Source organism: Xiphophorus couchianus, chromosome 9, assembly GCF_001444195.1.
Source record: "Xiphophorus couchianus chromosome 9, X_couchianus-1.0, whole genome shotgun sequence".
Lineage (NCBI taxonomy): Eukaryota > Metazoa > Chordata > Actinopteri > Cyprinodontiformes > Poeciliidae > Xiphophorus > Xiphophorus couchianus.
In genome coordinates this window covers 16,267,770-16,279,665 of record NC_040236.1, presented here as the reverse complement: position 1 = coordinate 16,279,665, position 11,896 = coordinate 16,267,770, and the positions used below count along the sequence as shown (strand labels likewise).

Below are 11,896 nucleotides of genomic sequence, written 5' to 3'. Positions count from 1 at the left end.
GGTGAACTGGTAAAACACTTCCTGTTCTTATTAATCCTCCTCTGCTGGTAGCCCCTTTTCTGGCACTGGATATCATCTGATCACGCTTTATAGCAAACTCCCCTTAATGTTAACTGCTTAATAAAAATTCAAGCCATAAAAGTAGCAATATTTTCTGGAAACAATATTTCCAGTCTAAACATTTTAGCTATGACTAGTCCGCAGCTTTAAAAACGATTAAATTATAACCTTTTTTAAACTTTATGTCAATTAAACCCTTCAGTTCAGACACAGTTTATGTACTTTCTGATCCTTCCAAAAGTAATTCAAGTTGAAGACGTAACAGAAAAAATGCAAACAACGGGAAAAAATCAAATGACATTTATTATTGATGCATTGTTTCTTTTTTATAAGCAAATTATCTGTTTTTCTTTCAGTCTAAAGAAACTTTACAATATAAAGAAACATACAAAGAACATCTTTATTACCTACACAAGACACCTAAGTCCCTAAGACAAGATTCTCAACTATCCTACCATGAAATACAAAGCAAACCCAAGAGACAGACTGCTTCATATTGAATACTGCCGAGTCATCTGAGAGGACCGTGAATGGTTCAAGCCAAACCCTCCCAGAGTAAAACAACCAGCCCATCCGACCAGCAAATCTTCCTAATGGTACAGTATTATACATAACAATAGAAGTACAGAGATGGCCAGCAATCAATATACACAGAGGACCGAGAGAGGATCAGTGAGAGAGTTTTTCACTATACAATGCTATCACAGGAGTGGATAACAACACAGTTTCCCCCCCATGTTTCTGATTTTGATGTACTCTTACTGTATAATCATGATTCCTTTTTTTTTTCCTAGTTTAAAAGTTTTCTGGTACTGATAAAGTCCTTCATATCAAAAACTGCAACACAAGGTCACATTTCTATAGGAAAAAAAATGCCCTGTGGAAAATCTGGTCACAGGATTTTTTTTTCTATTTCATAGCTAACAGTAACATTATACAGAGAAAAAAGGAGTGAAGAGCCGGAGCGGGGATGCCTCGGCCCGTTTTGCGTCTCTCTGTCCTGTCCTCTTTCTGTCCTATCCTTTCTTTCAATGCCTTCACCACGTTGCCGTCATTTACACATTCAGCCACTTTACAGTATCTTATAAATTTAGCCACATGAGCCAAATGGTTAGGTTAACGCATCTTTTTCTCTATGAAAAAAACATGAACAGTTTTATTTATAATTTACTTTCAGCTGTATTCATTGGTAGTGACTGACATATCAAAAACATGTCAATGATATCAAAATGCATTTTACAGTATTTACAAAAAGAAAAAAAAAACAATAACAAAAAAGAAAATGTGGTTGGGGTGGGAGGGAGAGGAAAGAAGGGAAGCGTTTCACTAAATTCAAGGAAGGAGAGACTGATTCCCAGGTCAGGGATTGCCAAATCCTGGAGATATCCCTGTTTCTGCTGATATTAGGAAACAGATAGCTGTGTCACCATCACCCACAGAGGCTTCAAATGTTGATTGCTTATTGTTTGTTGATGTGAGTGATGCAAAGCAAATTTGATTTTAGCAGCAGTGACAAGGCAGAGAACAGAACATACAGGAAAACACTCAAATCGTTTGATATGTAGCCATGTTTTGCTTAGTGTGACGATTAGGTTTCAGCTAAATGCATAAAAAATGAAAGTAGTTCACTGAAAAGACCTATCTTCTTTACAGTCTTCTATGATTGCTCTCTTCTTTAGACCACTGTGGCTGCATGTTGTGGAAAATTCAAGGTGCGTCGTCTTATCTAGACAAGTCCATCACAACAAAGTTAAGAAACTTGCCTAAGCAGCCGGTTCACTGGACAGTCCTCTGTGTTGTCTGAAAGGGATCATCCAACTCTGTGATTGGCATGGGCAGATTATCAGAATGAAGGTATACCAAGGTTTTAAAACTTTAAATAAAAAAACCACAACACTTTTGGTGCTCCTATTGGTCTTTTTTTTAACAAGATTCGAGGTTATTTCATTATTAGCTTTACTGCATTTAAAATGATCAAATCTATTCTATTATTAGCTGTTATGAAATCGTTGGTTACAGCACCTACATAAAGAGCAAAAAGAAGTAAAAGCTATAATATTTTGTGAATTAAACCCAGTTTATTCCATATTTTTGCCTAAAGCAAATCAAAGTAACAATATTTAAATGCTGTAGCATTTTAGCTTAAATGGGAGTAACTGTTGTCCATCCATCCATCCATCCATCCATTTTCTTACACCCTTGTCCCTAGTGGGGTCAGGAGGTGCTGGTGCCTATCTCCAGCTAACGTTCCGGGCGAGAGGCGGGATAGTAACTGTTTTGTTTTTCTTTATTTTAAACAGTTTTGCTTAGATTTTTTTAGGTGTTAACATCTTGATACCTTAGGATTTCATCACACCCTGAGAATCTTACACCTGATAATTGAAAGCAAGTTAGGTTTTGTGAGAGTATCACAAGGTTTAAAATGATTCACCGGACCAAAAATGTGACACTGTCCAGATCTTTGAGTGAATCCCAGATGGAAACTTTACCACACAGGAAGTCCAGAAGAGAGAAAAAGAAAATGTAACCAAGTTGGACGATTCACTGACAACTCGTAAATAACAAGAACACAAGAACAACACAAGCCAAACCTATTATTTACAGATGAGGGGAAATCTAAGATTCACAAACTGAGTTACCGAGAGCAGTTCCTGTGAGGACCATCAGAGTATCCCGACTGAGCTACTGTGTAGCAAGTGAAACAGATAAATGAGGGGATTTTTTCTAAGACAAGACAGATGAACAGCTGATCATCCAATGTGCATCTGCAGACAACCTATAGCAGAACAAATAGACATTTTCTTTTAACAACATCACCATTACATGACGCTGATGTGGTTAAGTAGCTGCTTCTCTGTCAATGAAGAATAGCTGGGAGGTCAGTTGCACCTTGAAACGCAGTTTGATGGAAATCCACGCAATGAGACAAAAACACAAACAACAAACGGCCTCAAATCATGTAAACAGAAAGTCATTGTGCATTTCTCAGGTGTGTGCTTCTTCTGTCGTCATTGATGCTGCTGCAAAGATACAATGTGCCCTTTGAAAGGAAAATGCATACCTACATTAGCTGGATAATCGCAAGTATTAAAATAAGATTATTATCACCCACAAAAACAAAACAAATATTAAATGAAAGTTGTCCTAAAATAGCATTATCAGTTCATTCTTTTGAAACGCCTGCCACAAGAGGAGAGTTTTTGAAAAGTCCCACGTGAGTCAACAGCTGCAAAGTCCTCCGTGTTCATGATCTGATGGGGGCGTCCGGGTGGGAAAGAGCTAAATGAAGAGCGCAATCCTGGGGGGGCCTACATGAGAAGGTTCTTGCTGAAGGAGAGGCAGGCTCTTGATGGAGCAGAAGGTCCTTCCTGCTGTTTGGAGACCCTTTCATGCTCTCAAACCCATTTTACAGGCAGTGGGATGTGGGGCTCGAAGGGAAGTCCTGCTTTCCAGGGGAATCCCCAGGGGCTGTGTGGCACCACAAGCCATCCACAAAGAGGAGGATGAGGAGGAAGGGAAGGAAGGAAGAGGAGGAGGAAGAGGGCAACGCAAGACACACCATGGTGGTCGGGGAGGAAGGGATTCAGATAAAGGGAGATGAAGAGGTAAAATGAAAGATTAAAAAAAAAAAATCACACACTCATCGTCATGTTGGGTGAATACTGCAGAGAGAGAAAAGAGAAGGGAGAGACAAGATAAGCCAATGCTGGATTAATATTGTTATGTCACCCAGTTTGAGACGAAAGCAGTACCGCTACAGGGTAAATGCCATGTTCAGTAGCAACTTGCAGCAAACGCAGTACACAGCAGATAAATATCTGTTATTTATTTTAGGTGGTAGAAAGCAGACAAGATATGAGCCCAGGGAGAAAATGTAGAATGCAGAATTTTAGTTTTTTACTGATGGACCAGCCTCACACAACTACAACATAAGTCAATATCTGTTAGCTGGCTCTATATCTTGAGTTAGGACAGACTACAACAGGCAGTGGCATTTTTTGCATAAATATTGCCCTGGGTGACCCCCTTCTTTTGCCTCGCCCCCAACTAATGGAAATGCAGTCACCTGCCAATTTAGTCCATTTCAAAAGATGTAACGTAAGGAAATCAAGGCCTGTTTGTGCTCACATTAGCTTTTCAATAAGCATTCACCTCCTTAAATGTCTTCATATTTTTCATGGTACCCAAACTTTTATTGAGATTTTGTTTAAGGGACAAGAAACAGTCCTATAATTAAAAATCTCAATAGTGTGGCATTCATCAGCCCCTTTCACTCTGATGCTCATAAATAAAATTCAATTCTGTCCAACTGCTTAATCTGTAAATAAGAACACCTAAGTGCAATGCAACCTTAGCTTAAACCCTGCTGTTCTGTGAATCTATCATTAGTGAACAAACAGCATCATGAAGACCAAGCAACACACCGGATAGATTAATGGAAAAGCATAAAAGGTGTTTAAAGCAGGGTTAGAAGGAGCAGAAGAAGCATTTTCCAGGCCGTAATGAAGAGTTGACATGCAGAGCAGTAGTGTAGATTTAGCTTTAAAAAACAACAACATGGAAGTAGGATGCAGCAGAAATAAGATTTTTAGTTCAGAGTTGATGTCTGATATGCTACATGCTACTCACACTTTCACTTTGGAATGGGTTTAAAAAGTTGCCTGCCATCTCGCCGTCATCCCGTGGAGTGCCGGGAGGATTGTTCATGCCTGCCATATTGTTAGGCGAATTCTACAACCCGAACAGAAGAAACCAACAAGAGCCAATAAATAAAAAATACATGTGGAAAAAGAGAAATCAGCAGCTACGCAATAAGTCAAATAGGCTGACCTTTGGCAACCCATCCATGTCCCCAGAGCCTGTGATCAGAGGAAGAGGAAACAAAAACATTAATAGAATATCCACAACTTAAATGAAGCTGTTTGTTGCTGATACAGATAAACTTTACTGGCTTCACTGATCACGTCACATCCAGAAAATCAATAGGCCTGCTCATCCTGGTCTAATCTGTTTAAACTTTGATCAATAACATATAAACACTGTTAAAAACGCACTTCCTGAATCTGCCATGAGAGGGCGTTGTGCTACCGCTGAAAGACTGAGCAAGAAGAAAAAGCCATGTTTCATCCCGAATGTCCTCAGGAGAGGAATCTGCTGCACACAGCTGTCTCACCTAGTGATCCGTTCATATGATGCTGCTCCATTGCTCCCATTCCTCCCATTGGTCCATCCGGACCTGGTCCCATTGGGAACTGAGGAAAAACAGTTTTTGTTAAAATAATAGTTGAGAAAAGCATTGGTCTTTTTTGTGTTTTTTACATGGTAAAGCAACGCGTATAAAAGTTGAATATAAATAAAAATTTCCAGGACTCACATTCGGTCTGTTTCCACCTGGACCAATGGGGTTCATCATTGTGTAGATGTTTTCGCTTGAATTTGTGGAATCTGCAGAAAGGAAGCAGAACATTAGCATATATGAAAGCAGCAGAGTTGCAAAATCTTTGTGCATTAACTCGACATATTACTCCCAGTGCAACTTATGCCTTCAGAAGTCAAGAGGCTGGGGAAGACTAGTGAACAAACTATATTGTGAGGAAACAAAGAAGGGAAACAGGACCACAGTTCCTTCATCGTGTTATGAGGAAATTAGATATGCCTGCTGTGTGACCCCTTTGTGTGTATGCTGAAAAGATTCAAAGGGATAAGCTGACCTTGCAGTGACACTGCAGGTACCATATAGCAGATGCAAGCAACAAAAAAAGTGACACAAAAAAGAATAAAGGACAAGCTGGTCCAGGATGCATTAAGTGGTGGAGAAATCCTGGCTCTGAACGCCACTTGTGTTGTCGTGACTGCAGGAAAAGGAGGGTGAGCACATGTGAGGTGTGCCTCACTGAGGGAGGTTTGTGCGACTGCAGAGGAAATATGTTTTCCCTCCCGGTGTGTGTGCGAGCGTTGCTGTGAAAAGGTTGCCCCGCAACATATCACAATAGAGGAATGTATATAAATAATGAATGGAGGACATTAAAAGAAGCTCTCCACAGGCCAACGGGAACGGAGCAGCTACAGGGTATCAGAGTTTTCTTCTCAGCCAATCCTCCACTGAGACTATTGACGGGTTAAAGCTGGGACGGATCAGTCAGTGGATTTTAGACCTACATGCCTTTGCTTCCTTTAAAACATTCATTATAAAACACTGTAAACAATGCTGGAATTTCTATATTTTTAGAGGAAAAAAAGGAGAGCAGTATAAGTAAAATTTATATATATATTTTAATAATATGTAGATAGGTATTTCTTTTCCTTAAATGTTTCCGAAAGAGAGACAAGGAGCTGTCTGAGAATAAGTTTAGATGAATCCTGTCTGGATAAAAAAAAAAAGAAAAAGAAAAAGTGAGCTACTCACCTCCAGGACTGGGCATGATTGGAGTTCCCGGTGGTCCACCTCCACCTGGGGGACCCTAAAAGGGATGAGAGAAAGGAAGAATGCAGATTGCCAGTCAGTCACCACAGAGTAACAGGTAATTTATGGCCCGTTGTCACACATGAGCCCACGATGGGGCACTTACCACATAGTTTCCTGGAGATGAGGATGAATAAGCTATCTGTGGTGAGAACAGACATGAGGAAAGAGAGAAAAAATGACGCCCGTTCTTGTAAAGACAGCCAGTCATGGTGGAGAAGACATGAGAGAGAGTGACTCACCGAATTATTGTTGGGATTCGGCCATGGACCTCTTCCACTAGGGCCCCTGAGAATACCAGCAGGAGAGGAGAAATTACCCAACGGAAATAATGTTGTGGTTCACAGGAGATGATCTTAAATTGTTTCATGGCGTGATACTTAACAATAGGAAACAAACAAGTAACAACAATCACAATAATTTCTGATAATCAGCAGCAGAATATAAAAGGCTTACATGTGAGTATTATAAACCCCAACTTTAAGAGGCTAAAAAAAATGTCTGCTAAGATTTGATCCTAAAAGAGCGGAGGTCTCCTTTGCCCTGAACATAAATGGATTTAAAGTTTTGTCAATTAGACTAGTTATAAAATGTTTATTTAGTTGTTATGGAACCACTTGGGACAACTTGGTTTCAAAAACACACATTCTTACAGCAATCCTGTTTTTTATTTTTGAAGAAACTTTAAAGAAAAATGCGATAAATTTTTCCTTCTACTCTCTTTCTTTTATTTAAAGCTGTTTAGACACAAAAACAGCCTCCAACAACTGATTGACACGTCGATGGGCAACTTTGACTAAGCTTTAGCTTTTCAACAACATCAATAAAAAAATGTTTCTTCATTTTTATATTAAGTATGTTATGCCTCCAGGCTCAATTCTAGATCCAAAGTTTTTTTCTCCTGTTAATGAAATCTATAAACAATCATTATGCTATTTTCACATTTGTACTGGCATCACTTTAAAATTACACTATACTTTCACATCATTTAAAATGTTTAAATGTTAATTAGCCTTTCGGGTCATCTTTGTGGACATACATGGACAAAAATCTCCCTCTTCAGAAGCTAGTCTTCTTTTTTCCTCCAAGAAAATATTTTGCGCACTTCTTGTGTTTTGATCTCGAATTGGTTTGCAAAAAACACCCTCAAAAACATTAGCCGCTTTCCAGTCATCAAATCAAGCACTTCATAGATGAGAGAGGACATTTAAAGGGTGGCAGCAAATAAACCAAATTCATCTAGCAGGGTGTTTATTGCTGTTTTGTTTAGGAGTAATGTAGGTACCAAGCGTAACAGGTTCAGTCTTGTTTTTATCACCTGAATATTTCAGCAAAACCTCTGAATAACCCTGAATCAGTGAGTTGGGATGGATCACTTTGCTGTTGGGAAATTTTTATCCTGTCCCCTACCAAGTGGGAACTCAGTGGGGGTTTGTTGGACTTACATTTCTCTAAATCACCATGTAACTTGTTAAAAAAAAAAAAAAAAACATTACAAATACAGCAAAATTATTAATACCACCAGTAGATTTAGGTTCATATTATTTATTTCCACTAGCATGTTTCACCTTAGGGTACATGATATTAATGTTTTGGAGCTACCCAGTTTGAGAATCTATGAAAGTAACCAAAGATTAGCATGATGGCAAAGAGTTAGAGGTGATTACTAAACTTAAATCAGTGAAAAGATGTAAACAAGTGGGTCAGCATTTTATAAAAATGGTTTTATTGCTGTAAAGATTTTTCCACTGGGATTTGAGAAGAGTTGAATTAATTTTCAATATGCCATTTTAAATAAAATACAAATAATAATAAAACTACTTTTACAATGTAAACAAAACCCAACTTATAGGCCAACTCAAAATAATTTTAAATCTGAATCAACCAGAGTGTGAATTATGTTGGGCCTAAAAGTAAGTAAATAACCAGATCTACTAATCAAAACAATTTAAATGTTTATTCCTTATTACGCTGACAAAGTACTCAAACATGATTTTTATTTTTATGAAACATTTTGTTTTGAGAAAAATAAAACATCAAAAAGCTTTTCCTTCAGCCTACTAACATGTTCATCCCTGGCATGCCCGGCCCCATGGAGTTCGGAGGAGGCCTCATCCCTCCGCCGTAGTTCTGTGCAAAGAAACAAGCACACCGTCAGCTCAGAGCCCCACACCTGCTCCGTCGAAAGTTTTTGAATCCTGATGAAGGTCAGTGAGGATCATGTCTCCTCTTAACGAGAGTCTAATTACGTCCTGTGTGTGTGTGTGTGAGTGTGTGTGTGTATGTGTGTGTGTCTGCACTCCCCTCTCGATATTTGCTTGTATGTTGTGAATATCATGGCTGCCCGGTGGGGACGTTTGGCTGCCAATGCATGTTTATATTCGGGTATGTGTGTGTGTATGTGTGTATGCATGTAAGGGGTTCAGGCCACAGATCTGCTCCACCAAAGGAAGAGTTTTGTTCAGCAGACGATTACACTTGTCGAGCAGATGCCACACCAGCTGCTGCCGTTCTCTCTGCCAAAGTCGGAGAGTCAGGGTGGCACACAGAGGGGCTGAAGGGCACAGTGTGGGTGTCTTTGTCTGAGATAATGTTTTAAAATGTGAGGTAGAAGGGCACAGAGCAAAAAACATCTCTTCTAATCAGAATTCAAAAGAAAATTCATCAGTAGATTCATCTACTGATGAATTTTCTGAGCATCTGGAGCATTACAATACAGCAAATTCAGTGAAATCAAAGTTATAAAGGCAAGTATTAATCTTGGCTCCGGTTTTGGCTTATACCAAAGCATCTGAAATCAGCAGCTACATCTACCCCGTATAACTGGTGTTAGCAGGGTGGGACATCTGGTCAGAGCCAAGGTAATCATCAGAGCTCTTCTGATATTTACAAGCAAACTTATGAGGCTGGTCAAGCCAAATACACCCATTGTTTATAGGTCGTTGCTTTAAAATGATCACTGCCAAATGTTGGCCTGGCTTGTAAACTGACAACAGCTCGAGCACAAAAATGACACTGCAGAGCAGCTGGATGGAGAATGGGCTTTACTGGAGCATACTATCCCATGTCGTTACTTCTTTTGGCAACAGTTATGTGGGTCCTTCACAACAATAATGTTCATGCTGCGTGTTATAAACTACCTGTGGGCCCATGCCTCCCATTCCTCGTGGGGGGTTCATTCTCATCGGACCTCCCATGTTTGGATGTCCTGTTGTGGCACACAGAGGGTGTTGGAGCAGGAGTGCAGATTAGAAGCACAAAAACTACATGAAATGTTCATATTCAGACGATAAAGACGCGACTCCAAAGTAAAAGAAAAATAATCCATGCCACATTTATTTCCAGTTCTGGTAAAGATATGTGAAAGCCTTAACATAAAATGATCTTTTATTGGAAATTGTATAATTTCAACTGGAAAATTGGGATAAAATCTAATATTTAATTTGAATACATTCATCAGTGCCAACATGGCATTGTTAAAATATTTTATCACAAAACTCACTGAAGGCAGAATGATTGGTTTCCCCCCCAAAAATCCTATACAAAAATGCAATTTATGCCTTATTTTATACGTTTATGAAAGTTTCTAGGGACTTTTAATTCTCTTATCTTCTCCTAAAAATAGGAACGACAAGAGGCACATGCCTTCAAGTAAACTAGACACATTTTGAAGTGTCACAAACTGAGTTGAATGATTAGCCAGATTTTTCTTCTCATCACACACACTGAAGACGCTGGTAAAGGAGGTAAAAAAAATCTCTGAAGCTTACTGCCAGAGATATGGAGCAACAAAGTCAGATTATGCTACTCCTATGTAAGATAAATTCATTTTAAGGCTTTTGGGACATCTGTACCATCAGTAACAGTAGAGCGTGCTGGGACGCCATTAATGTAGTCAGTACCTTGAGGTCTAGTGGGATCCAGACTGTTTGGAAGGAGGGGCTGAGAACCCGGGATGCTCCCGGGAGGCTGGTTTGGCATTCGGAGGGAAGGTCTGGGGCCTCCTGGGTACCGTGGAGACATGAAGGGCTGCAGGATGGACAGGAAAAACTCGTAACATTTTTATTTTAGAACAACCTCTAAACATGTTTATATTTCATGACGGAAAGGATTTCAGTTATCCTAAGACGGATTTTCTGACCATTGTGTTTGGGATAAAAAAAATTAAACCCAGAAGCTGAAGACATAAAACAAGAATTACACTGAATTTGATATTAATGTTCTATTAAACCAAATGAATGAATAAGATTTGACTTGTTAAAAAATATGTATTTAATCAGGTAAATACGCTTTGATCAAGTCTTTGAGGAAAAGGAATAAATATCCTTTACTTTCAGTTAGTGTGAAATATGCAATTTAATTTATTTTAGTGAAGAAAAAAAATATTTTAAGGTTTCTGGGGAAAACAAATGTTTTGTTGTCAAAAACATTTGAATGTAATGAAAATGAAAACACCAATATTATAATCTGCAACTCAGAGTTACACGGACAATTGCTGAAAGAAGTGATGCATGGCATAAAACTATAAAACTGATGAGATATGAGAGAAACCACAGCATTTATTAAAAAGACAAACACAAACCATAACATGTCTCAGCATGCTACAGCATGCTGCCAGCTTTGTCCTTAAACCCAGCCTTAGATTTTACCATAATAATGTCACAACACAGTCCAGTGACTCTGCCAGTCACGGACTTACTACTCCCTTCTTGGCTTGCTACATTAAGATAGACTCATGTTTTTGCAGGTTTTTATTAAAAAATTTTATTTGGCTTTTTAAGTCATTTTAAAATATCAGCAGTTCATTAATTCTAGAAATAAAATCGCTATAGTATGAATAATTATTTCAAATAAGCCTCTAAACTATACTTTCTCTTTCCTGTGCAAATCTGCTAAATTATTTAATGTAAAACAGATCAAAATTGGTGCTCATTACAGCCCAAGTGGGGTGTTTAGAGGGAAGAAACAATTAGAAAGCCTGTTTTAAGCTGCTCATTCTGGAGGTGATTTCTCTGCTGGTCAGCAGGGGGAGCTATTGTGCTGGACAATGATGTGTTTTGTTTTTCGACAATTCTTAAAAATGAGAATCCTGTCGTGTCTTGGAAAGTAAGACCTCAGGTGGTAAAAGCCATCAGTATAAAGGTAGAGGAGACCGGATCAGATAGCGTAAACAGAACGATTTGAAGGCAGGGAAGTGCAGCAGAGAAAGTGAAGATGCACAGGAAAGAGGAGATTGTCCAAATTCAAGCAGATAAAATACTGAGTTTAATTTAAACTTTACAGAACAATTTGCTACCATCTCCTGCAAATCAGAGAGCAGAGATACGGTGATTCTGAAACCGTAGTCTGAGCGTGGCCAGACACAAACCTGGA

At 38.9% G+C, this 11,896-nt stretch overlaps 1 protein-coding gene across 2 annotated transcripts in view; it reads right to left on the bottom strand.

Moving 5' to 3' along the window:
* Window positions 1-344: 344 nt before the first annotated feature.
* Window positions 345-11,896, bottom strand: part of ssbp4 (single stranded DNA binding protein 4) — a 103,981-nt gene continuing 92,429 nt past the window's right edge. Inside the window, exons 7-17 of one of the 2 annotated variants that reach the window (XM_028027906.1) lie at window positions 10,426-10,552; window positions 9,664-9,731; window positions 8,589-8,653; window positions 6,766-6,811; window positions 6,630-6,665; window positions 6,467-6,521; window positions 5,435-5,505; window positions 5,234-5,312; window positions 4,891-4,919; window positions 4,690-4,791; window positions 345-3,722 (exon numbers count right to left, since the gene is read on the bottom strand). In XM_028027906.1, coding sequence (XP_027883707.1) covers window positions 3,693-3,722; window positions 4,690-4,791; window positions 4,891-4,919; window positions 5,234-5,312; window positions 5,435-5,505; window positions 6,467-6,521; window positions 6,630-6,665; window positions 6,766-6,811; window positions 8,589-8,653; window positions 9,664-9,731; window positions 10,426-10,552 — 708 coding nt within the window. In that variant the 3' untranslated portion in view covers window positions 345-3,692. The remainder of the gene's footprint in view (window positions 3,723-4,689; window positions 4,792-4,890; window positions 4,920-5,233; window positions 5,313-5,434; window positions 5,506-6,466; window positions 6,522-6,629; window positions 6,666-6,765; window positions 6,812-8,588; window positions 8,654-9,663; window positions 9,732-10,425; window positions 10,553-11,896) is intronic. The other variant, XM_028027905.1, reaches the window with a different exon arrangement.